The following is a 26,930-nucleotide window of genomic DNA, read 5'->3' on the forward strand; positions in this document are numbered from 1 at the left end:
TGAAAGCTTCCTTGTATTCAAGCATCACACCCATTAGGCATAGGATATCATAATATTTTGAAAATTTGATCACCATCTCATGCTTTAATCCTTTATATTCTTGTAGGATATCTTAATCTTGCAATATTTCCTACCTAATTTTCGAAAATATGCTTGCCTTGATGTATTATTATTGACTTGGCAAAACTATATCCAACGATTGATTCCCAAAGTGCATATCTTATTATTACTATTTTATATAAAGAATCAAATCCTACAAATTTCCTTACAATTTTATTAAATGCATTATTGAAAATTTTCGGTTCTCACATCCCTCCCTCCTTATGAAAAGTTTCGTCCTCGAAACTTGGGTTGGCTTGGTCTCCAAATAAGTAGGGATATTACATTCGTATCTTTTCTTCAACTTCCCAAGTCGCTTCTCGCTCGGTGTGGTTGGACCACTGCACTTTGACGTAGGGAATGATGCGTCGCCTGAGGACTTGTAACTTGGTGTCCACAATTCTGATAGGAACTTCTTCGTATTTCAGTCCTTCTCCCAAGTTTCCTTCGGTCAAGAGTGGTTCTACTTCTAAAACGTGACTTGGGTCTGGAATGTACCTCCTTTGTTGGGACACGTGGAACACGTTGTGGATTCTTGACATGTTTGGTGGCAGTGCCAGCCTGCATGCTAGCGTGCCCACTTTTTCCAAGATTTCAAAGGGTCCAACATACCGAGGGTTCAGCTTCCCGGCCTTATTGAATCGGACAACTCCTCTCATAGGCGAGACTTTCACATAAGCCTTCTCACCCACATTGAACTCTACAGGCCTTCTTTCAAGATCTGCCCAGCTCTTCTGTCGGTCTTGAGCTGCCTTGAGCTTTTCTCGGACGATTTTAACCTTGTCTACTGTCATCTGTACTAGCTCGGGTCCCACTAAGGCTTTCTCTCCCACTTCATCCCAGTAAAGTGGTGACCGACATTTCCTCCCATAAAGAGCTTCGTATGGAGCCATTACAATGCTGCTGTGATAGCTGTTGTTGTAAGAAAACTCAATTAAGGGTAGATGAGTGCTCCAATTGCTACTGAATTCAAGAGCGAATGCTCGCAGCATATCTTCTAAGGTTTGGATGGTTCTCTCCGTTCGCCCATCGGTTTGAGAATGATAGGCCGTACTTAGGGTCACTTTCGTTCCCATGGCCTCCTGAAAGCTCTTCCAAAAGCGCGAGACGAACCTCGGGTCTCTATCAGATAGGATGCTCACTGGCACTCCATGCAGTCTCACAATGTTGTCCATGTACAGCGAAGCCAACTTATCGAGATTGTAATTCATGCGGACGGGTAGGAAGTGTGCAGTCTTCGTGAGTCTGTCTACTATCACCCATATACCGTCATGGCTCTGCCTAGACTTTGGCAATCCTACCACAAAGTCCATGGAAATATGCTCCCACTTCCACTCGGGGATTTCCAGAGGTTGCAGTAATCCTCCAGGTCGCTGGTGTTCTACTTTGACCTGCTGACATACCTGACATCTGGAGACGAATTCAGCTACGTCTCTTTTCATGTCATTCCACCAGAAATTATTCTTGAGATCCCTGTACATTTTCGTACTGCCCGGGTGGATTGAGAATCTTGACTTGTGCGCCTCTGCCATTATCTCTTGTCGAAGGTTATCACTGTCGGGCACACATAGTCTCCCTTTCATCCATAAGATTCCCTTGTCATCAATCTGATGCTCCTAAGACTTCCCTTCTCTGACTTGCTCCTTAATTTTGGTCAGTACCGGGTCTCGATCTTGGTTTAACTTGACGGTCTCATGCAGACATGGCTGGGCCGAGAGGGAAGCTAGAGTCATCTTGCCTAGGCCCTTCCGACTTAGCGCATCAGCCACTTTGTTTGCTTTACCCGGATGATAACTTATGGTCAGGTCATAGTCCTTCAAAAGTTCTATCCATCGTCGTTGCCTCATATTCAGTTCTTTTTGGGTGAACAAGTACTTGAGGCTCTGATGGTCTGTGAAGATTTCACATTTTGCGCCACAGAGGTAGTGCCTCCAAATCTTTAAGGCGAAGACAACCGCTGCAAGTTCCAAATCATGAGTAGGGTAATTATGCTCGTGCGATTTCAACTGCCTTGATGCGTAGGCGATCACTCTTCCCTCCTGCATGAGTACACATCCTAAACCATCCTTAGATGCGTCACTGTAGATAGTGAAATCTTTATTTTCTGCGGGTAGGATTAACACTGGCGTAGATGCGAGTTTCTCTTTCAATGTCTGGAAACTCTTCTCACAACCGTCATCCCAGATGAACTTAGAATTCTTTCGTGTGAGCTTCGTCACTGGCACGGCTATCGAGGAAAACCCTTCGACAACTTCCGGTAGTAACCTGCCAATCCAAGAAAGCTTCTGATATCGGTGGCGTTCTTCGGTCTTGGCCACTCAGTAATCGCCTCTACCTTCCTTGGATCCACTGACACTCCTTCTCTCGAGATTATGTGTCCCAGAAATGACACACTCCTTAGCCAGAATTCACACTTGCTGAACTTAGCATAGAGCTTATTCTCTCTTAAGGTCTGCAGAGCAAGGTGAAGGTGCTCTTCATGGCTCGTCTCGTCAGGAGAATAGACGAGGATATCATCGATGAATACCACTATGAACTGATCCAAGAATGGCTTGAATACTCTGTTCATCAGATCCATGAATGCTGTCGGTGCGTTGGTCAGACCAAAAGGCATCACTGTGAATTCATAATGCTCATACCTGGTTCGAAAGGCTGTCTTGGGGATATCTTCAGCCCTGACCTTCAACTGGTGATAACCTGTCCTCAGATCCAATTTAGAAAAGACGGCGGCTCCTTTAAGCTGATCAAACAGATCGTCTATCCGAGGTGGAGGGTACCTGTTCTTGATTGTGAACTTGTTCAATTCTCTGTAGTCGATGCACAATCTCATACTCTCGTCTTTCTTCTTTACGAAGAGTACTGGAGCTCCCCAGGGGGACACACTTGGTCGAATTTGCCTTTTATCTAGCAATTCTTGGAGTTGTTCCTTTAGCTCCTTGAGTTCGGCTGGTGCCATTCTGTAGTGTGCTTTAGAGATTGGAGCAGCACCGGGAACCAGATTGATCTCGAACTCCACTTCGCGGTCCGGGACCGTCCCAGAGAGTTCTTCTGGAAAAACATCGGGGAACTCTCTCACTGTCGGAATGTCCTCAAGTTTCAGTTCGACTTCTCCTCTTACTGCACTGACCATAGCTAGGTAGATGTCTCCTCCGGATTTCATGGCTCTCCAAGCTTGAGATACGGAAAGTAGTGACTTCCGTTCCTTGGACTTGCCATGATACACGACTTCTTCCTGATCTGGGGTTCGGAGTTTGACTCTCTTTCCCTTACAATCTACCATCGCATTGTTTCTGGCTAACCAATCCATCCCTAAGATGATGTCGAAGTCGACCATGATCAACTGTATCAAGTCGGCACTAAAGGTCTGACCACTAATACTGATTTTACAATATCTGTGAATTTTGTGAGTTTCAATGGCCCTACTTGTAGGTGTGGCTAGACGAAAGGGCTCATTTAATTTTTCGGGCTTACAGCCTAACTTCTTAGCAAATCTTTTAGACATAAAGGAATGGGTAGCACCACAGTCAAATAATGTATAAGCAGGCACTTGCTGAATAAGTATGGTACCTGACATGACTTCATTGGCGTCGTCTGCCTCCTCCTGAGTCATGGCAAAGACCCTGGCATTGGGTTTGTCCTCCTTTGATTTGCTAGGTCCTGCTCCCGCATTTGGCCCAGTTCCTCTGTTCGGCCCTGCTGGTCGGTTGGCGGCGATAGGACACTCTGCAATTCTGTGCCCCGATTTTCCACATCCAAAGCATACACCGCTGGCCCTTCGGCATTCCCCGGAGTGCTTGAAGCCACAAGTTGGGCATGGCTTGAGTCCTTGATGGTTATTGGCGGGGAATTTCCTTGAGGTAGGTCCACCTGACTGATTGGGCCTCTTGAACACTGGTTTTCCCTTGGAAGGCTGGCTGACAGGGGGTCGCTTGTTCCTGTTTTCCCCTTTTCTCCGACAAATATCAGCTTCGGCTCGGATAGCCACACCCATCAGGTCTGAAAAGTTGGCAGTTTGGTAGACTGCTAGAGCTGATTGGATCCTGCTATTCAACCCCTTCTTAAGACGATGCAATTTCAGAACTTCATCCGCCATAATTGCTGGAGCATAAGATCTTAAGGCGTTGAACTGGGAGGTGTATTCCACAACTGACATGTCTGGAGCTTGGCTGAAATTTTCAAACTCACTTAGTTTCTGAAATCTGACCTCGGCTGGATAGTACTGTTTCAGAAAAGCTTCCTTAAAACGTTGCCACGTGATTGGTCCTGCAGTCGTCATGGCTGGCGAGATTGCTTCCCACCACTTGCCTGCTCGATCTTCCAGGAAGGGCACTATTACGTCCACTTTTAGTGCATCCGGGACTTCCAACAGCCGTAATTGAGTCTCCACGCTTTTTAGCCAACTCTGGCTAACTTCAGGGTCGGTAGCGCCACTGAAAGTTGGGCACCTGTTCTTGCGCAGTGACTCATAGTGGTACTTGACTCCGTGCTGCGGTGGAGGTGGTGGTGGTGGTTGATTGGCATTCGGGTTCACTAACCCTTGCAGTGTCGCTGCCACTATCGTGGCTATGGCCATCAGGTCGGCTTGATTAAGACTAAACTGTGGTGGAGGTACGTTGCCTTTTTCGTTGGCATTGCTGTTGTTGTTAGCATAACGAGGGTTGCGGTTTTGTCTTGGTGGTCTACCGGCCATTTCCTACAATTTAAACGCTTCTAAAAATTTGATGTGCATAATAACAGGATTGAATAATTAAGTTATGCTGGAACAACAGAGATAAATAAATAAACATAACTTTATTAATGTAGATGAACAACTGAATGTGACAAATAGTACTGAAAGAAAACAAATCGTACTGACTGAAATAAAATAGCAACAATGGAAAGATAAACTCCTAGTAATAAATAAAGGTAACTAAGAAACTCTAATCATCTATCTCTCCATCTCCTATGGCAGCTATAGGCTCGTCGATCTCTATCGGCTCATCCTCTTCCGGCTCCTCCTCTGGCTCTACCTCTTGAAGTATCTCCACCATATGGGTGAGCTGGGCGTTCTCTTCTGTGAGCTGTGTCACCTGTGACTTAAGTCCCTGAATTTCCGCCTCAGCCACTTCCATCTCGTCGTTCCAATGCTGCTGATACTGCAGATGATATTGTTTTTTTTGCTTGAGTTGGTCCTTAAGAGCTTCCACATGTTGGGTCAGACGTTGGCTCACATATGCGAGGCTGTTCATGGCCTCACACGAATTCTCCGCCTCCTCTTACCCTTGGCATTCTGCTGCTTCTCTTTCCCCAGCTCCTTGTGATAGCGTTTCGCATCCTCTCGTAGCTTCCCATGCTGATACTTGCACTGCTCTATGACATCTCTTAGATCCATGTTATCACCCCTAACTAGCTCGCCCTGATAGATAGACTGGTTAAGGCGGACCTGAATCTCCTCTTTCTCCGCGGCTAAGGTTTCGACCTCACTCCTCCTCTCACTCAATCTGGCTCTAAGTCGCCAGATCTGACGGGACTGATAGTGAAGAGCAAGCTCCTTCAGACGAATGGCAGCTTGGGCATGGGTGCAGGGTCGCATGGGGGTAGATGGAGCCATTTCCTGAAACCAAAAATGGAAATGCTCAGAATCCGAAATAGACAATATATAACAAAGGACAATATAAAATATATATAAATTTTTCGAAATTTAAATAAATATATTTTTTTCCAAAAATGGAAAGTTTGGAATTAGACATATGGGTTCGAAGCATATGTCGAGAGGATTCCAGAAAAATCGACGGAATCGAATTCTGAATTTCCTACGAGAAGTTATAGGGTCTACGAATATTTCCTAAAACGGCAAAAACGACGTTTCGGAGGTCTAAACGGAGGAATTTCGCGATTTCAGCTCCTACCTCACGACTTTAGGGTGGTGACTATCGATCGTTGGACCGTTTCGGAGGGAATAGCGTTGGCCTCGAGCAAAAATTCCACTGACTATTTTTTTTTTTTGAAAATCGATTTTTTTTCCCACTCGGATTATGAACCTGGCGGCTGTGATACCACTTAAATGTCACGCCCCGAAACTCGGGATTGACATCGGCGTTGTTTAATAATCACACAATCGAAACAACAAACCTTTCGTAGCACAGTGTAAACCGAAACCAGTTTATAATTCATAATTTCCATGAAATAAACATTGTCTTTACAAAACCGTAATCTCAAAAAGACGACAGAGTTAATGCGAAAACGTAAACTGCGTAATAATAAACTTAAACTTAATCTAATTTCTTGAATCATCACCACCCCCAGAATTGTTCGGACTCTTCCTCCTCGAGTTCTTCTTCGGATTTCTCTGGGACAGATTGTAAGGGGGGTGAGTATTTTTGGAATACTCAGCAAGCGGGGGAATATCGAGTACAATAACAACACCATGCATAAATTTCAAAACACATGACTTTCATACGTACTTCATAAACATGCATAACATTTACGAGCCACTGTGATTTATCCAACTTTCTATGGTTTACTGACGTCAGTCCCTAATTTTTACTCCTATAAGGGGGCGAGGCCGTATAGCGGTTATATCCCCCACCGCGTAAGGGTACGTCATGGTTGGGATTCCCAGCCATATACAGTCGACTCCTCACAGTGCTTAAAACCGAATGACACAACACAAGAAAAGGAGTAGGAAAGAACATGTACTCGATCGTATTTTCAAAAAAAAACCGAAAAGATCACATATGCATAACCGAAATTTTAAGATTTAAAAACAGTCCACTTACCGTATGTATTTATGCTAGAAACGTAGGTGTTTGGCTTCGAGAATTGGATCGCTTTTCCTTCTTGCTCGGACGGCGCTTCGGCTTCGATTTCTTGGACGACTTTGAGACGATTTTTGTGCAGAGTTTGGCTATGGAGAGCTGCTGAATTTCGAGATTTCAGCAAGGGGATTTTCGAAATTGTAGGTGCAAGAATGGGTAGGCTTGATGGTGTATTTATAGGTGAGGGAAAAAGGTTTAAATTTGATACTCACATCTTACCCTTAAATCATACCAAATCTCACAATTTTGACTCCAATCTCCCTTGCTAATTCCGAAAATTCATCTACCTAAATTGAGAGATTTAATCCTTGATTCATTCCTCATTGCTTGGCTCGAAAATCTAGATGCAAGGGATGGAATGATTTTTGAGCAATTTAGTTGATTTGCTTCTAATTACCTTGAAAGCTTCCTTGTATTCAAGCATCACACCCATTAGGCATAGGATATCATAATATTTCGAAAATTTGATCACCATCTCATGCTTTAATCCTTTAGATTCTTGTAGGATATCTCAATCTTGCAATATTTCTTACCTAATTTTCGAAAATATGCTTGCCTTGATGTATTATTATTGACTTGGCAAAACTATATCCAACGATTGATTCCCAAAGTGCATATCTTATTATTACTATTTTATACAAAGAATCGAATCCTACAAATTTCCTTACAATTTTATTAAATGCATTATTGAAAATTTTCGGTTCTCACAGTGTGTTCTCTTTGGAAACACAGTGAGTGAATTGTACACCACAAAATATTATAGTGAAATTCTTTTTATCTTGTCCGTGGTTTTTACCCTAATAATTTCTAGGGGTTTTCCACGTAAATCTCGATGTCCAGTTTATTCTTTATTTTCGGGTTTTATTATCTCAAATTCCGCACATGGGACCAACAAAATTTTCATTGATTGATCCGACATATTTCAGAAATCATGTGAAATATTTGTAAAAGATTCAATTATGTCTAAAAAAATTTGCAAAAGATAATATACTTGAATCGAATCTGTAAGGAATCTGGCAAATTCTTGACCGTAAAAAAAACAAAATTATTGACTTGCATCGATACATCAAGTAAACACAATCAACTTGTCTTGTCTTTTTCTTTTCTTCAGAAAGTCGAAGGGGCTCAGAAATTAGTATGGCTTTGAGATAATTGTCAAGTTGTCATATCTTTCGCGTAGAGATGGATTTGCACTTGGAAGACACTCCGATCACAATCAACATCGATGCACAAGTCGAATGTTTCAGCCCTCCTCGTCCAAGTCCTAGGCTGCCTCTCCTCTCCATTCTTTTCTGAATTTTTTTATTTTTTTTTTACGTGAATGTGGTTGGGGAGAGGTTTTTCTCCTTTTATTCCGATTTTAAAAGTGCTAATTTAACTTAAAAATGTTAATTCCCTCACTTTAAAAGTGCTAAAGTCGAAATAAAAATTGTTATTTTATCCTAAAAAATGTCGCAAGTTTTGAATAAATTCTGACTTTAAAAAAAGTGCTAATTAACTTTTAACATTACATTAAAAAAATTCTAAACAACTCTCAAAAGTGAAGTTTTAATTAAAAATCAAAGTGTCGGAGCTTTAACCCCCATGAAATAATAAAATCAACTATTTTTTTTCCACAAAAATATTACAATGATCGATTTATTTCAAGTATTTTTCTCGTAAATTTCTAGCATGCAACTTTCATTGTATGCGTCTATCTTCATCCGATAATCTATCTCAAATCAATCTCGCCTAAAAAGTTGCATATTTGACTAATCTCTTAGCTTCTTCCATTTCTTTTTCTTTTTTTGCCCTTTTGTGAAGTCAAATTTGACTGGGCAATTAACGTTCCAAGAAGTTTCAAATATCGGCCGCCTCCAAGAAATGCAGCATTTAGTCGAGTTTTAGTCTATATATCGCCTTTAATTTGTAGATAAAACTTGAGGGAGATCAAGGACCAAACGGTTTTGGAACCCAAAAAAATTGTGATTTTTCTGTTAAAGGTACATCTTTCTTTTTTTGCCAAATTTTCTTTTAAAATTCATAAGTACAATTTCAAGGTAAAAACTTGTGTGAGACTGTCTCACTGGTCGTATTTTGTGAGACGGATCTCTTATTTGGGTCATCCATGAAAAAATATTATTTTTTATGCAAAAATTATTACTTTTTATTGTGAATATCGGTAGGGTTGACCCTTCTTACAGATAAAAATTCGTGAGACCGTCTCACAAGAGACATACTCCAATTTCAATACATGACAAATAAGAGGTATGGGTATATATTTAGGCTCAAAATAACCCATTTATAGAAAAATTTGAAAATGTTGGAAATCGAGAATTAAGGTATGTATAATTGAAAAACACAAAAAAATTCATAAAACGTTTTCACGAATTAATTTAGTGATATAAATCTTTTATTTGAGTCACTCGTAGATTTTTTTACTTCACATATCAAAATTATTACTTATGATTTTAAATATAGACAAAATTTGATTGTCTCGTCTCACAAGAGACCTAGCAATAGACAAAATATTATTCGAGAGTGGATGATGTTATTATATAAGTGTAATTTTTTGTTTGTTGCAATTGAATTTGAAACTTGAAAATTGTTCCAAATATTTTGAATGTTAGTGTAATATGTACGATGTTATTTTTATATGACAAAAATTTGTGTGAGACGATCTCACGGATCGGTGGTATTTGTGAGACGGGTCTCTTATTTGGGTCATCAATGAAAAAATATTATTTTTTATGCTAAGAGTATTACTTTTTATTTTGAATATTTGTAGGATTGACTCGTCTCACATATTGAAATCCGTGAAACGGTGTCACACTCTTTTATGTATGAATGCGTCATCATGTATACAACGGAAAGATGACTGGATTTTGCAAATTCTTAGTTGGAATTAAAGTAAATGCACTGCGCCTAGTGTACGGGACCCACTCCAACCTTCATTATACAAAACAAAATAGTTCCCACAAGCCCTTCGATAACGTCTCTCTAATTCTCTCTGCTCACTTTCGAACCCCGCTGAGCCCGAGGAAGGAGCAATCCTTTGACGGAGGGAGAAACTAAGCCGAGGTCATGAGTTACTACAACCAGAATCAACCCCCGGTTGGTGTTCCTCCCCCACAAGGTTAGGGAAAAGATGATCCGATCTTCGATTTTTCTTTCTTTTTCCTGTTGGATGGAAGAATTTTTACTTGATTTTCTTAAGTGGGTTTTTTATTTACAGGATATCCACCGGAGGGGTATCCGAAGGATGCGTATCCGCCGGCGGGTTACCCTCCGCAAGGCTATCCACCCCAGCAGGGCTACCCGCCCCAGGGGTATCCGCCACAGTACGCACCTCAGTACGGTGCGCCTCCTCCTGATCAGAAGCAATCCGGCAGTGCCGGGTTCATGGAAGGATGGTACGTAAATGGATCCGATCGTGTCAATTTTGTTCAGATTTGCTCAATTTAATTTAATTTAATTTTTTTCGTGAGCGTTCCATTGACTGGCGTATTTGCCTTGTGTTCAGATCTGGGTGATTTGGGGTTTTTATTTTAGGTTATTTTCTATAATTTTTTGGGTTTTTCGATGAGTTGACCACTGGGTCTCTTCCAGGCTGTCAAAGGCTCCGATGACAATTAGGCTCTCTTTTTCAGGGATTATAATATATAAATTATTATAGTTGGATATGTGGATATCATATTGCCCCATTTTTTAAATTTATTATTATTATTTGCTTAGTCTATCTATTATTTTAAAAAAATTATAAAATTAAATTTTAGTTCATAAGATTTACAGTTTGAAATCCAATCTCAAATTTTAACTACAAAAATTTATATGAGGATTAATTAAATATATTGCTTTGGTGAAATGTATTTTTCATGCATAACTTTCTTTGATTTTTTTTATAGTACTATGCATAGGATAATGTTTAGAACTAAGTAGGATAATGTTTGTGAACTGAGAAGTTTGTGTATCGAAATTTTTGGAAAATAAAGGTTAAATATCTTGATTTCCCCTATTTTTTTAGGAGCAAAAACTTGTGTTTTGTAAGATAAATCTCTTATTTAGGTCATCCATGAAAAAATATTATTTTTATGTTAAAAGTATTATTTTTTATTTATTGTGAATATCAATAGGGTTGACCCGTCTCACATATAAAGATTCGTGAGACCCGTCTCAGATTGGTGAGACCGTTTCACAAGAGGTCTACTCTTTTTTAAGAGCATACTCACGAAATTGATGATTTTGGTAATTCCACGCGAGTCTGGACTTTTGTTCATTTTTCGTCATAACAGTATCTCGGTGTTTGCGGCGATATGGAAATGTGAATAAATTGAAATATTATTGGTGCAGTTTGGCTGCTCTGTGCTGCTGTTGTCTGCTGGACGCATGCTTCTGATGAAGAAAGGAAGGAACATTGTAAAATGGATATCTCTTCCCCATGAGTCTTCCATTTGAGGGTTGCTAATGCTTGTCATTTGTGTGTGAAGGTTGCCCTTTGAAAATAATATTGGACTGGTTTCTTGAAATTCCACTCTCCTTTTTATTATGCTTTTTGTTGCTAAATTTCTTGGCTGGTTTTGGCTTTTGAGTATATAGTACATCAGCTCAATGTGTTTTCATGCTATTTATCTCTTCATACACTCCACGAAGTTTAATTTTGGAAATGATGACAAAAATAAATTTTACCGGTTACAAGGAACTTATTGAAAACTGGATCGAAAGAAAAATATTGTATCATTAGGAATAATTTCATAATTTCTATCAAACTACAATGTATTTGAAAGCATTGATTTAAAATCTAGTCAAAAACTTGTGTGAGACGGTCTTATGGGTCGTATTTTGTGAGACATATTTTTTATTTGGGTCATCCATGAAAAAGTATTATTTTTTATGCTAAGAGTATTATTTTTTATTGTGAATATCGGTAGGGTTGATCCGTCTCACAGATAAATTATCCATTATTTTGTTACTTTGATTGCTCACTACTCGTTAGTTTCCAGAGGAATTTGAAGTTGGAGTGGATATGGAATGGGTGGCTTCAATTTTAATTTCTTTCAAATAAAATTTGGAATTTATAAATTACCTGACCAATTTTGTTTAATTATAATGGATATGCATTGTGACGGGGAATATTCCAAATAATTGGGCACATGTTCCACGAAAAATTTGTGATTATTACGAATTTTAAGTTAAATTTATAATATATAATTCAATAATAGTTAAATCATTAATTTCACAAAATAAAACAAACAAAACGTGGACGAGTAACACTTGGCATGAAAGCCCCAAGAATTTTCACATGGCAAGTTGCGAGTTTTCACGTGAACTCGATGTTTGTTTTTTTGGTACACAATTGACTTTTTTTTTCTTTTGTTCATAAAAAAATATTATGATTACCACCAATTGATGTGATATTCGAAATTCTTTCTATACTACATTGAATATTAATTAATTAACTAATTAAATAATAGCAAAAACTTGTGTGACACAGTTTCATGTGTCGTATTTTGTGATACAGATCTCTTATTTGGGTATCAATGAAAAAGTATTACTTTTTATGCTAAGGGTATTACTTTTTATTGTGAATATTGGTTGATCTGTCTCACAAATAAAGATTCGTGAGTCCGTCTCACAAATAAAGATTCGTGAGTCCGTCTCACAAGAGATATACTCTTAATTAATATCCTCAAAATAAATGTAGAAAATATATCGATTAATGTGTTCCAACAGATTCGAATATCTCCGAGATCTTTAATACTCCGATTAGATCTATGATCTCGAGAAATTTATTTTTGACATTTTTCGGTTAATCCTAGTGAGTTTTTATCTTTATTGATACTGTTATAATTATGAGTAAGATAATTATTATTATTATTGATGATCTTATTAAGATTTAAATTTTAATGGAGTATATAAAAAAATTGATTGTCTTAGTCCAATTTTTAAGAAATATAATATAACAATGGTGTGTGAATAAAAAGCGACGGAGAAAGGGTTGTAAATAACATTATAAAACAAATATATATTCAGGCTCTTTATCAATAGATGAGGGCATTTGGTCTAGTGGTATGATTCTCGCTTTGGGTGCGAGAGGTCCCGAGTTCGATTCTCGGAATGCCCCGACTTTTGTTGGATTTTAAAATCAGGCAAAAAATTTAAAATCGAACAATTATTACCATTTATCAGTCCAAACATGATAATTTTCTTACATAATTTGCAAATTACAATAAAATGTAGCTTAAAAAATGTACATAAAATTTAATATAAAATATTAGGGAAGACTAACGAACTTCAAACTAAAATAAATCCATGCCAATCCAATAGTAAAAACACCCAATTAGCCAAATACAAAAATAAAAATAAAAAATTATAGTGTCACACGACCTTCCAATGAAAAATATTATTTTATATGTAAAAAAATATTACTTATTATTGTAAACTAGTATTTCACACGTGCGATGGACGCACATTTATTTTATGAAATTAACGATGAAAATTAGTAAGTATTAACATTTGAATAAATAATTAAAATACAAATAAATTAAATATATTATACAGTGTATAATTAATATAAAAAACTAATTTATAAATTTTGATTTTTTTAAAATACAACGTTCGTCGTTGAATATTTTTAGTTGTTATCAATAACACATATCAAAATTTTAAGACCCTTGGGAATCACGAATCAGGATACAGCAGCATAAAACTGACAATGAATTAAAACCCTACAAAATATAGAAATAGTAAATATTTGTACTTTATAACAATAATCAGCCCTTTTACAATTAAAGATGTTGCAAGCTAAAATCTCAATTGTTTTTATATGCAGGTAAATAGGAATAACAAACTAATCGAAGTTTCAGCGTCCAATAAATTTTCGAAGGGTCGATCTCTCGGATGACACTAAACAGATAAGCCATTTTTATTTTGTCTAAAGTGAGGGATGCAAGATATTAAAAATTATTTCTTTCGAAAGAATGTCGTACTTATTTATATTTTCGAATTCAAATTATATTCAGCACAACCTAGTTGGTATGAGTTGTATGATGGAACCAATATATTAAATCAGGTTATGGAACCGAGATCAAACCTTTGAATGCTTTTTTTTAGACTCATCTATCAAAAAATATTATTTTTTATGCAAAAAATATTACTTATTATTGTAAATATAGACATGATTGACCCGTCTAACAGATAAAAATTCATAAGATCATTCAGTTCTCATTCAACGCTAGTTTTATTTCACTTTGAAACTAAAATAAAAATTTATTTTAAAAATAAAACTTTTAAAATTTAACCACTACGTACGTAAGATATCCAAATAAATAACTTGGTCTCTAAAACAAATCATTAGTGTCAAAATATTCATTATCCATATTACTCTTATTTTTACTTGAAATTAAAATTCTGACGATCCATTTTCAATCAAAAAACTAAAAACAATGGTGGTCCATCGATCATTACCTAAATTTTGGAGGATCCACATATCTTACTATTTATTAAGTTTTGGTATAATATAGTCAAAACACTTATTGTCATGACCTGTTGTTGTTTTTTATAAAAAAAATATATTTCAAAATTACACTTTAATCTCTCATGAATTTTCATAATTATATTATAATCCTAATTTAAATATAATCAAATCAAATTACAGTATATAAATTTCAAATTAGAGTATGAAACGTCATTAATTTTTACAATTATGATAGTAGTTATATTTGAATATAGCGATCTACAAAGTGTTATTTTATGTAATTAATGATTAAATTTAGTAAATATTAGCGTTTCAATAATTATTAAAATTATTGATATAATATAATGAATATATTTAAATTTTAAATATTATAAAAAAATAATGTATACAAAATGTTTATATCTTTTGAGATAACAATTAAATTATGATAATAATTTTTTGCTGCTAGATTGACTTTTTTATCTTGTCCGAGTGCAAATTTTACAAATAAAAAATAGAAAAACATATCTAATATATATATATATATATATATATATATCTATATATATATATATTATTGTGTCTATCAAAATTTTAAATAATAAATAAACATTTTTCAAAAGGTTAAAATTTTTGTCATTTATTAAATAGATAAATTTTGATTAAAAATTTTATTTGTTTTTTAGAACATGTTAAAGATATTTATATTGAAGTTCTAATTACAATACATAATAATAATAATAATAATAATAATAATAATAATAGTTATTTATAGTCAATATACTAAAATTCACTATGACACTTTTTTTAAAAGTTGGAAAACATAATATTATGTAAAAATATATATTTTATTTAATATGATAGAGAATTTTGAGGACTAAATATAGAAAAGTACCACTCAAAATTATAACAGAAATTAAATCCTCAATTAAACGAAATAATATAATCAATTGTAGAGATTTAAACGTAGTTTATAGTTTCAAGAGACATCAAATGAAAATTTGAAAATTTTGAATTTTAAAAAAAATTGGAAAGATTTCACATTTAATTACGTATTTATTTTTAAATATTTTATTATGATATATGAATACATTAATACTAATAAATAATTTTTTTTACAACAATTATTTTTCCTCGAACTTTCAAAATATTGAAAAGCTCTGTTTTTATATAAACTAGCCACCGAGGCACACGCGTTGCGTCTGTAATGAATATATAAGACAGATATATTAAACCTTCATGAGTTTACAACACCATGACTGTCAAAAAATTTGTACTTGATCCATAAAAAGCAAGGTATTCCAAAGCTTAAATAAATATGCCAAAATCAATTTGTTACCTCACATGATATAAGTGTTGATCATAAAAAAAATCATATTTTTTGAAGCCTTAATATCATCTAATGTGAACTTCAACATAAAATAAATAGACAAATAGTCAAAAAATTGTCTAAAAAATATGAGAATATCATTAAAATTTCAGATTTTGACATCAGAACTCTGCTAGATCTTTCAAATTTGAGTTTAAAATCTACCAACCAAAATGTAAATTTGTCTGTAAAAATTATAATAAAAAAATGTTTAAGAAGCCCTAATATAATGATTTAGTGAATCTGTTGAGAATATGTGAGAGATTACTTCATAAGATCTTGAAGCTCATAAAAATATATTATCTCACCTGCAAGATCAAAACGAACAAACGAATTTGATATAACCACTAATATAAAGTAACATAATAAATCATAGACCATAAACTAATTCATTGTTAAAAACAAACAAGATGGGGGTGAATAGATCTGATCCGTTGAATTGACTATGTCATTTATACAAATACTTTGTTTGCAACCAATATCCTTCAATTTTTGAGAAAAAAACACAAAGGCAATTCAAAATCAGCAAAAAAATTCAACTTAAACCAACAATCAAAAAATCATAGAAAGTATAGTAGCAATGCCAAAAATGGTTATTCGGGAGGAGTGATAAAGATAGATGATGAGAAATAGATAATCATGGGCAGAGATAAAAACATGGACATAATACATGATTTCACATATAGCTGAACGTTGTTGAAAAGAGATAATGAAATTTATTAACATCCCTCAAATTCTAACGTTGAAACATGTAGCATGTACTTAATGATTATTGTAATTATTTGTACATAATGTTTTTTTTTAAAAAAAAGAAAAAATAGACTTGACATACTCACAATCAATTATTATCTATTAGGTAGGAGTATGTCTTTGAAAATCATGTTTCTTGAATTGAGTACGCCATTTCTTCAAATACTTTGTTCACAACCTGTTAAGAAAAGATTATTCTCAAGAATTTTGGTGTATGACAAAAACAAGTATTCAGCTGCGGTTCGTATATCAGATATGCAGCAATCCAACCGCTCAGAGCTCAAAGCAGTTTCAACCGCTCACTTCAGACCGTTATCAGAACCGGTCATTAAAGAGAACTAGTTATTACTCAAAGACATTCTCTGACCGGCTTAAATACATTCAAGTATTACACCGCTTTGAAGTCAACATATTCTTACATCAGTTCCAAGATTGATCTACATTTAATTATCTTTCCCAGAAAAAGGAAGACCAAGGATAGACCTAAATTTCTGTTGCCCAAAACAGTTTCCTTAAAAGGAACTCCTCAAGAAAAGCGCTTCAGACTTACGCTGAGCAAAAAAAATTTTTAAATGCATCAATAAATGCTCATTAAGGCGACAGCGACACATCTATTCAGGAGGATCAGGTTTACGTTAATTGTCCTTCTCGACCGTTAAGTCATTCGGCTATATCAACAGAGAAGAAGGCAAGTCAGAGACAAGCAAGCATTACTAATCTCTCTCACAGCTGAAAAACTTTTAGCTTGTATACTTGAAGATCTCAGAGCGCTCAAAAGGATTCATACATTCTCTTCGCTCTATCAGCACGCCTTGAACAGAAATACATTCGATCATCTCAGGATCTTTTTTTTTTGTGCTACTCAAACAAAATCACTTTTACATATCAGTAACATGTTGGTTATTTGATTAAATCGTGGTGTCTGGTGAACTAAGTGTTCTTAATATCCAGAAGTGTAAAGTGATCACTAAAAGTTCCAATACAGGCAGTATGATAAGTCCTGGTTGAAGTGGGCTGTTGCAAATATTTTGTAAAGTCAAATTCTTTTAGTGGAAGAGTCCACAAGTAAGAAATCGGCTGAGCAATTAAGCAATGAATCCATGTCCCTCTTTGTTAAGAAATTCAGTAAATTTATGCGCAAAAATCAGTCTCAAATAAATAAACCTTATTTCAAAAAAGATCATACTGAGGATGGTCAGGCCTGTTTTAACTGTGGAAAGAAGGGACATTTTATTGCAGATTGCAACAGGCCAAGGAAGGACGAAAAGAAAAAGGGTGACAGAAGAAGATCTAAAGACAACAAGAAATTCATCAAAAAGAAGAATCAGCGAGTTTTAGTTGCAGAAGAAGACAAAAGCAAGTGGGCTGAATCAGAATCAGAGAAATCCATCTCTGAAGAATCTACAAGTGAAAGCGAAGATGAGACAGTAGAATGTCTCATGGCCAAAGAAGATCAAGAATCTACAGATGAGATGGTATTTGATTTTAACTCTGAAGAATTTACACGAGAAGATCTTGTCACTGCACTACACGACATGGTAAATGAGTTTAAAGGACTATCACAGCAATTCGATGAAGCCAAAGCAGAAAAACAAGACTTGAAAAGCAAGTTGACTCTCTCTAACTGATCGCAGCAAAAAGAGGTTGACAGCTTAAAAGTAAAGTTAAGTCTGCTAGCGGCCAAGAATGATGATCTGCGAAGATTGTTCCATGCCACGTTAAAAGAAAACAAACGGTTGATGAATACTGTCAACACATGGAACAACTCCTCTACTTCTCTTAACAGGATGCACGAAATGCAAAAACCAGCCGGAGACAGAACCGGGCTAGGTTATAGCATAAATGAATGCAACACCTCAGAAGCTTCAACTCAACCATTACTAGAGAAAGACAGTTTAAAATCAATTAAATTTGTCAGATCTAGTACGGTATATGAACATGATAAGCCTGAAGTTCAGGGCACTAAAAATGTGAATCTTGAGAACAATGGTAGGCGGCGTGGTTTGGGTTATGTCGAAGTTCAGAGTGATAAATCCAACCGGTATTGGCACAAACCCAGGCCAAATTCAACTGTTCACAGCGGTTCTCACAGAAGGTCAAGTTCAACTGGATATCACTCAAAAACTAGACTTAACCGTTACTACAACAGCCGACCTGTTCAAAAGAGGTACAGATTGACTGACAGTGACCAAAGGCCGAAACAACATGTATCGCACACACCATCTGATTATGCACCTAATCATGCTCACCTTGGGACACGCCATGAAAAATCCTTTAGGATAATTCAGGTATGGATTCCTAAGGGTCTAATCAATTCAGGACCTAAATAGAAAAGAGTACCAATTTTCTTATTTCAATAATTTCAGGTATTAAAGAAGAAGAACTTGGAAGAATCAACCTGGTTTCTGGATAGCGGATGCTCTAGACACATGACTGAAAATAAAGATCTTTTATCAGAAGTAGTCAACTTCAGAGGACCGACAATCACCTTTGGTGACAATTCTAAAGGTAAAGCTGTGGGTAAAGGTAAGATTATCCACGACAAAATTATTATTAGAGATGTACTTCTTGTGGAAAATCTGTGTTATAACCTGATAAGCATAAGTCAGTTCTGTGACAATGGTTACACCGTGGAATTTCAAAAACATATATGCACTGTCAAAACCACCGCAGGTAATATCATGTTAACTGGTCACAGAGAGCAAAATACATACAAAGTTAAATGGAATGATGAATGTCTCATTGCACCTAATTGTTTCATTGCATTAAATGGAAACAAAAATTGGCTTTGGCATAAGCGTCTCAATCATCTAAATTTCAAATCCATTGCTACTATTAGTAAGCTTAATTTGGTATCAGGATTGCCTAACATTGACACTGCCAAAGATAGAATATGCAATGGGTGTCAACTAGGTAAACAGGTCCACTCAACATTCAAAAACAAGGGAAGAAACTCATCAGCAAGGTGTCTGGAACTTCTTCATATGGATTTGTTTGGACCTATACCGGTAATGAGCTTAGGGGGAAGGAAATACACCCTTGTGGTAATTGATGATTTCTCCAGATTTACATGGGTATCTTTCCTAAGCTCCAAAGATCAAACCGCTGGTCAATTAATCAAGCTGCTCAAAAGACTTCAAAATGAGAAAGGGGTAGCATTTGACAGAATCAGGAGTGACAGAGGAACTGAATTTATGAACCAATACCTGTCATCTTATCTTGAAGATCATGGCATAAAGCATGAGTTGTCAACTGCAAGATCTCCTCAACAAAACGGAGTGACTAAAAGGAGAAACCGCACACTGAAAGAAGCAGCTAGAACCATGCTAGCTGAATCAAGTATCTCACAACGATTTTGGGCTAAAGCTATCAACACAGCTTGTTATACTCAAAACCGGTTCATGATCAATAAGAATCATGAAAATACTCCATATGAAATCTGGACAGGCAAACAGCCTGAAGTCGGATATTTTCGCATATTTGGTTATAAGTGTTTCATTCACATAAATGGTAAGACACATCTTACTGCATTTGATGCAAAAGCTGAAAATGGAATATTTCTGGGATATTCAGCAGTTAACAAAGCATACATAGTTTACAATCAAAAAATTCTCACTGTTGAAGAATCCATACATGTTGTGTTTGATTAATCATCTATATGTCATGATTATAGTAATAGTAGCATGCATGATTTAATAAATAATCTTGAAGCTGCTAACCTTGAAGCTAGCAGTGACGATGAGATAAATCTAAGAAGAACATGTGAAATCATCTCCAAAGAAAATCCAACCGGACAAGAACAAAGTCAACAGATGAATGAACCGGAAGACAATCATCAACCGCCGAATGCACAAATGGAAGAAGAAGCACCGGAACAAGAAGAAGACACTAATCAACCAACTGAGCCAAATCCATATGGACCGTGTCTCCGGTGGAAAAAGGATCATCCACTCGAGCTGGTCATCGGTAACCCTACTGCTCCTCTTAGAACAAGAAATCAAATGATAAATGAATTTATGCATGCTGCTTTTGTCTCCCAGTTAGAACCTAAGAAGATTGATGATGCATTGCTAGACACAAATTGGATAGAGGCTATGCAAGAAGAACTTAATCAGTTTGAAATAAATAGAGTTTGGCATTTAGTCCCTCGACCTAATAATATTCATGTAATTGGAACTAGGTGGGTTTATAGAAACAAGATGAATGAAAGTGGCTTAATCATTAGAAACAATGCTCGATTAGTAGCTCAAGTGTATAGACAGGAGGAAGGAATAGATTTTGATGAATCATTTGCTCCCGTTGCTAGGTTAGAAGCTATTAGAATATTTCTAGCTTTTGCAGCATGTAAGGATTTCAAAGTATATCAAATGGATGTCAAATCTGCATTCTTGAATGTTTTGTTAAATGAGGAAGTTCATGTAGAACAACCACCCGGTTTTGTTAACCACGCTTTCCCTGATCATGTTTACAAACTCAACAAAGCTCTATATGGACTGAAGCAAGCCCCGAGAGCATGGTATGATACTCTAACCAAATTCTTGATTGAACATTGTTTTTCTATTGGAACGGTCGATAAAACCCTGTTTAAATTCTCAAAAAACAAGCATTCACTTTTCGTTCAAATATATGTAGACGATATCATTTTTGGATCAACTAACCCTAAGCTATGTGAAAGATTCTCCAAGATGATGCAAGAATAGTTTGAAATGAATATGATGGGGGAATTGAATTACTTTTTAGGGCTGCAAGTCAAGCAGTCAGAAAATGGTATATTCATTAATCAAGCCAAATACACTCAAGATATGCTAAAGAAATTCGGCATGGAAAATTGCTCCCAAGCTACCACCCAATGAGCTATTCAATCAAACTGGACAAAGACGAAAGGGGAATCTCTGTGGATGCGAAAATGTACAGAGGGTTAATTGGTTCCTTATTATATTTGACCGCAAGCCGACAGGATATTATGTTTGCTGTATGTCTATGTGCATGGTTTCAAGCTAAACCTATGCAATCTCATTTTACCGCTTCTAAACGTATACTTAAATATTTGAAAGGTATTGCTAATGTGGGTCTTTGGTGTCCCAAAGATTCAAGTTTTAATCTTGTAGGTTATTCAGACGCAAATTATGCTGGATGCAAGATTGATCGAAAAAGCACGAGCGGCTCATGTCAATTTTTGGGTGATAGACTAATATCATGGACCAGAAAGAAACAAACGTCAATTTCTAAATCAACTGCTGAAGCTGAATACTTAGCGGCTGGAAATTGTTGCGGTCAGATGCTATGAATACATCAGCAATTAAAATATTATGGAATTCAAGCTACTGAATCTCCTATATTCTGCGACAACACTAGCGCAATAGCTATCACATACAACTCTGTCATGCACTCTCGGACCAAACACATTGATATCAGACACCATTTTATCTGAGAACATGTCTTGAAAAAGGAAATACGTCTGGAATATGTTCATACGGATCAACAGACGGCCGATATTTTCACAAAACCACTACCCAAGGCTAAGTTATCTCATTTTTGTAGGTTTGATTGACTTATCGTGATAAGGATATTTCTTTTTTTTGTTCGGTTTGTTTTGCAGGAAATAAAACGAGAATGTAAAGAAAAATTCAGTAACATAAAATAAAAAATATTTTATTAAAACAGCTTGCATCGTAGATCCCTTATTTCCTCGTCTACCGCCATCGACCATGTGCGCAACCAAGAGGTCAGCTCACCGATGGAGGTACATAAAAAGTCATCTGAGGAAGCAATCTTCCTCAGAATCCTCTGCTCTTCTAAGAGCATGAGGAGGTAAACACCATCATCAGAGAAGACGTATGATGCGTCAGCTACATAAATGAGTCGCTGATATTTCATCAGGAGTGACGTTTCCTTGTCAGTAAGGCCCCGTCCTCCATCAATGGAGGACCAAAGCCCTTCAATCTTTGTCCAGACTGCCAGCGTCTTCTCCAACACGATCTCTTCAAAAGTTGCCTTTCGGGAATCTATCATTGAGGCTATGAATTCCCTCAAAAGATCTGGCTCACTTGAACTGCCTGCCTTCGCCATTTTGATATTTTTTTTTTTGCAACTAACCTATCTACATGTATTTATAGATGAAAGGATCCCTCGCATATGGACAGTCACTAGGAGTTAAAGAGGCTCTCTGTCCAAGCTTTCAACGGTTTATTATCCTGGATTAGTCTTTAATCCACATGCTTAGGGGGAAAAATGGTTAAGTCATTAATTCAATAGACTTCTCAACCATTTCCTCCTAACTACATTACTGATACGGTTCATTTTACTTGGGCAGAATTCCTCCACGTCATTGCGTAAAAATTACTCAATCCTTTTAACTGCTTTTGACTGACGTGACAGCTGTTATTTTTGAAATTACAAAATTACTTATTTTACCGCCGCCCAAGATTTTCAAAATTTACAAAACTTCTCTCCACTAACAGTCCTCCACGTGGACTGACTAGTGCTGAATTCAAACTCTCTCTGTAAATCAAGATAATGGCTGCCTCTATCACTCAGAACACTGTCGCGGTTAACTTCGCATCCATCTTTGCCATGCCCAACAAATCAATGAAATCTATGTTTCGAGATATAGAACACTCTGGGCTTCGCTCATTTCTAGGCTGCAGCTATAAATATTCCGACACACTGCTGAAGGAGTTTTTCGAGTCAGCACATATGAAGAACGACGAAATTATATGTGTCGTCCAAAACAAAAACCTTCTGTTCACACAGAAGATGTTTGCTGAATTGTTCAACCTACCAACTGAAGGAGTGACTGATTTCTCCACACTGCCAAATGGAAATATTGATATCTGTCGCCGTACTTTCTCAGACACAGACTCTCCAATCTCTCATCCAACTTGTCAAAAACGGGACTTAAAGATTGAATTCAGACTTCTGGCAGATATCGTTGCCAAAGGATTTCTCGCCAAAGCTGGAGCTTATGATAAAATCACCATGGAAAAATTTCTTGTTATGGCTATTATCTCCTCCAAATTACGAGTAAACTGGCCTGGTGGCCATGTCAACAAGGAAAATCAATCGCAAGGTTTTGCGGTTCAAATATGTCCATATGCTGACTGATGTCGGGATTCAACCAGTTGATATGATAGATGTTGGCAAAACTAAACTCTTCACCTGGGTGTCGGTTGAAAAATTCATTAAAAAGAATCGGCCGATAGATGAAGTGTTGGTCTCAATCAAGACGGAAGCCGGGGAAGAGTTTGTGAAACAAAAGAAATCATCAAAAATCGGTTTGACCGCCAAGGCAACTAAAACGAAGCTGGTTCTAAAGACCAGCTCTGATGAAGAGTCCACAGATAACGTTCCAGTTGCTCAGGTCTTTATGAAAAAGAGAACTAAACAACCAGCTAAGATCAAGCTGGTCAAGCATCTTTCGGCACCATTGGTTTCTGCCCCAATTCCTGCAATCGCAATCACTAAGCTAAAGGGAATTCAAATTGCAGAACTAGAAATTCAGTCATCTTATTCTGGAATTCCAATCATTTTATCCTCAGATAAAGGCAAACAGGTCTTGATTGAAAATCCACAGCAAAACAATGTAGTTCATACAGCCATAGTACTCGCAAGCGAGCGTGTAAATGAGGCTGTTCAGAAAAAGATCAAGATGTTTGATACATGCGTTCAGTACCGGATGGCTATAACTTTTGATTCGCTACTTAAATCTGGAAAAATAAAGGCAGCCGCTAAACTTCAGCGGTCCATTTTGGAATGGGCAGAAACGGCTGATATTCAAACCGCCCTTCATCGACGAAACTTTCTGGAACTTCAAATGAAGGAAAGCACTCTCCGAATCATTATTCAGCTGAAAAGGCAAAATTTTGATCATGTTAGTCCTACTGCCATGGATGATTCTGCAGTAATATCTCAAATTGAGATGGATGCTTTGGGACTTGCTACGAGAGTCGCTCAGATGCGTCAGGATCTCAATCTTCCAGCTACTGCAGAACAGGGCAAGTTTGATTCTGTGATGCAAATTAATGAAGAATTGAGTTCAGAACAGTTTCAAACCATCCCTTCTAAAAAGAGTTCTTCATCTACATCTCTCGGTACATAACCCTCTTCACCAGTACTTACAATGTCAGCTCAACCGGATGATGAAGAAACCACTGTACCTCCTTCTGAACAACCCAGGTCTGAAGACTTATTAAGCACTGAATTACAGAGCCATCTGATTGACATTGATATTCCATCTAAGTCTCCAACTGTCTCTGTCATGGAGATGTCTACCCAACTGCCTCATCCTGATTTTTCAGCTGCTCAAATTGTTTCTACTGATGAGGCAGAAAAGTTTTTATTCGACTTTGATCAAGTTGTCAATTTTCAGGATCAAACAGTTTTTCCACCAAGCTCTCCCACCAAAAATGATTCAACAATTCTTCAAGAACAATTGTTGACATCTCCAAAAGAAGTACAGGACACCGAGCTGATCACATCTTCACTGCCTGCTCAATCTCCTCCAACCAGTCCTTCATCAACAAAACTGGATCAACCAATTGTAACCAGCACTAAAATCTTGACTTTCACTGATGATATTGATAAAATCATTGAGAACATCACTGTTGAACTTCATGAGCCTGAACAATCAAACATTGCTGAGAAGTGCTCTTCCTCTGAACTGATTCTTCTCAAAGACAGATCACTATCAGAAGAAGGACAACTTGAAGAAGAAGAAGATCTAGAAACAAGTCGTCAACAACAAATTTTGACTAAGTTGAGTACTATGGATCAATCAATTTTGGCTCTCACTCAAAAACAACTTGATCTCCAAGAAGACCTTCGATCAGTCAAGTTGGCTCTCCGAAATGATTTCTCCACCATGGAAACCGGTTTCTCGATCAAGCAAGCTCAGCACAACGCTAAACATATTAACATGTCCCTCGGCCTCTCGGAGCAAATGAACAGTCTTCAGACAAATTTAGAACAACGCCTCGATGCCCAAGGTGCTCAGCTTGTGGAAATCATGACTTTCCTCGTACATGGTGATGTCAAAAAGGGGGAAAGAGAGCGTCAAAAGGCTATTCAAGCTGCTGAAATATCGGTCATGAAGGAATTGCACAAGTTAAAAGAAAAGGGAGATGAGGCGAAAAGTAGTGGAACGAAGTAAAAGGTCCATAGTAACTTTTCTTGCAAATTTACGAATTACAGCCAGTTACTCTGTTAATTGTAATTTCATTCACTTAATGAAATACAATTTTTCTCGCTCTTATATATCTTCGTGTATATCTTAATGTTTCCTGAGCAATACAGCTAAGTTTTGTCATCACCAAAAAGGGAGAAATTGTTAAGAAAAGATTATTCCCAAGAATTTTGGTGTATGACAAAAACAATTATTCAGCTGCGGTTCGTGTATTAGATATGCAGCAGTCCAACCGCTCAGAGCTCAAAGCAGTTTCAACCGCTCACTTCAGACCGATATCAAAACCGATCATTAAAGAGAACTAGTTATTACTCAAAGACATTCTCTGACCGGCTTAAATACATTCAAATATTACACCGCTTTGAAGTCAACATATTATTACATCAGTTCCAAGATTGATCTACATTTAATTATCTTTCCCAGAAAAAGGAAGACCAAGCATAGACCTAAAGTTCTGTTGCCCAAAACAGTTTCCTTAAAAGGAACTCCTCAAGAAAAGCGCTTCAGACTTACGGTGAGCAAAAAAACGTTTAAATGCATCAATAAATGCTCATTAAGGCGACAGCGACACATATATTCAGGAGGATCAGGTTTACGTTAATTGTTCTTCTCGACCGTTAAGTCATTCGGCTATATTAACAGAGAAGAAGGCAAGTCAGAGACAATCAAGCATTACTAATCTTTCTCACAGCTGAAAAACTTTTAGCTTGCATACTTGAAGATCTCATAGCGCTCAAAAAGATTCATACATTCTCTTCGCTCTATCAGCACGCCTTGAACAGAAATACATTCGATCATCTCAGGATTTTTTTTTTGTGCTACTCAAACAAAATCACTTTTACATATCAGTAACTTGTTGGTTATTTGATTAAGTCGTGCTGTCTGGTAAACTAAGTGTTCTTAATATCCAGAAGTGTAAAGTGATCACTAAGAGTTCCAATACAGGCAGTGTGATAAGTCCTGATTGGAGTGGGCTGTTGCAAATATTTTGCAAAGTCAAAGTCTTTTAGTGGAATCATTCCTGAAAGAGAAAGAAGGGGTGACATAGGAGTATTCAATCTCGGAACATCCATAAAAATTCTGTGTCATTTACTTCTCGCAAATTTCATATTGCTCAACTGCATTTTGTTGTCAAGTTTGCTATAGTGTGTGAACTGTCATCCGAGAACTGTGAACCATTTTCCGCACTTATTAGTGGTTCACGTTTTCGACCGTTTGAGAAAGAATTTTTCAACCTCCTGAAAACGGTTGAAAACAAATTATAAAACAAGAAAATTTGAAAGAGTTCATTCACCCCCCCTT

The 26,930-nt window shown here is 36.7% G+C and overlaps 3 protein-coding genes and 1 non-coding gene across 4 annotated transcripts; 2 read left to right on the forward strand and 2 right to left on the reverse strand.

The window, feature by feature from the left end:
• Nucleotides 1–380: 380 nt before the first annotated feature.
• Nucleotides 381–992, reverse strand: LOC142554763 (uncharacterized). The gene has a single exon (XM_075665440.1). The coding sequence runs from the start codon at nucleotides 990–992 to the stop codon at nucleotides 381–383; it is 612 nt and encodes a 203-aa protein (XP_075521555.1).
• A 1,046-nt stretch (nucleotides 993–2,038) lies between these two features.
• LOC142554764 (uncharacterized) lies at nucleotides 2,039–4,789 on the reverse strand. The gene is made up of 4 exons (XM_075665441.1): nucleotides 3,111–4,789; nucleotides 2,739–2,876; nucleotides 2,151–2,364; nucleotides 2,039–2,056 (listed from the first exon to the last, which is right to left on the reverse strand). Exons 1-4 carry the CDS (start codon nucleotides 4,787–4,789, stop codon nucleotides 2,039–2,041), a joined length of 2,049 nt encoding a protein of 682 aa, XP_075521556.1.
• A 5,004-nt stretch (nucleotides 4,790–9,793) lies between these two features.
• On the forward strand, nucleotides 9,794–11,421 carry LOC142554073 (protein CYSTEINE-RICH TRANSMEMBRANE MODULE 13-like). Its single transcript, XM_075664691.1, has 3 exons — nucleotides 9,794–10,011; nucleotides 10,111–10,288; nucleotides 11,226–11,421. The coding sequence occupies exons 1-3, from the start codon at nucleotides 9,960–9,962 to the stop codon at nucleotides 11,269–11,271; spliced, it is 276 nt and encodes a 91-aa protein (XP_075520806.1). The 5' UTR covers nucleotides 9,794–9,959; the 3' UTR covers nucleotides 11,272–11,421.
• A 1,503-nt stretch (nucleotides 11,422–12,924) lies between these two features.
• TRNAP-UGG (transfer RNA proline (anticodon UGG)) lies at nucleotides 12,925–12,996 on the forward strand. Its single transcript has one exon. It is a non-coding gene; the product is annotated as a tRNA-Pro (tRNA).
• Nucleotides 12,997–26,930: the final 13,934 nt, after the last annotated feature.

This window comes from Primulina tabacum, chromosome 8, assembly GCF_025594145.1.
Source record: "Primulina tabacum isolate GXHZ01 chromosome 8, ASM2559414v2, whole genome shotgun sequence".
Taxonomy (NCBI): Eukaryota; Viridiplantae; Streptophyta; class Magnoliopsida; order Lamiales; family Gesneriaceae; genus Primulina; species Primulina tabacum.

Excerpts from the sequence above, each read along its gene's own strand:
- LOC142554073 (XM_075664691.1), top strand. The coding sequence starts at position 9,960 with ATGAGTTACTACAACCAGAATCAACCCCCGGTTGGTGTTCCTCCCCCA. Across the intron at positions 10,012-10,110 it reads TGGTGTTCCTCCCCCACAAG|GATATCCACCGGAGGGGTAT; the intron begins GTTAGGGAAAAG and ends TTTTATTTACAG. Across the intron at positions 10,289-11,225 it reads GCCGGGTTCATGGAAGGATG|TTTGGCTGCTCTGTGCTGCT; the intron begins GTACGTAAATGG and ends TTATTGGTGCAG.
- LOC142554764 (XM_075665441.1), bottom strand. The coding sequence starts at position 4,789 with ATGGCCGGTAGACCACCAAGACAAAACCGCAACCCTCGTTATGCTAAC. Across the intron at positions 2,877-3,110 it reads GTCCCGGACCGCGAAGTGGA|GTACCCTCCACCTCGGATAG; the intron begins GTTCGAGATCAA and ends AATCAAGAACAG. Across the intron at positions 2,365-2,738 it reads AAGACAGCCTTTCGAACCAG|GTTACTACCGGAAGTTGTCG; the intron begins GTATGAGCATTA and ends TTGGATTGGCAG.
- LOC142554763 (XM_075665440.1), bottom strand. The coding sequence starts at position 992 with ATGGCTCCATACGAAGCTCTTTATGGGAGGAAATGTCGGTCACCACTT.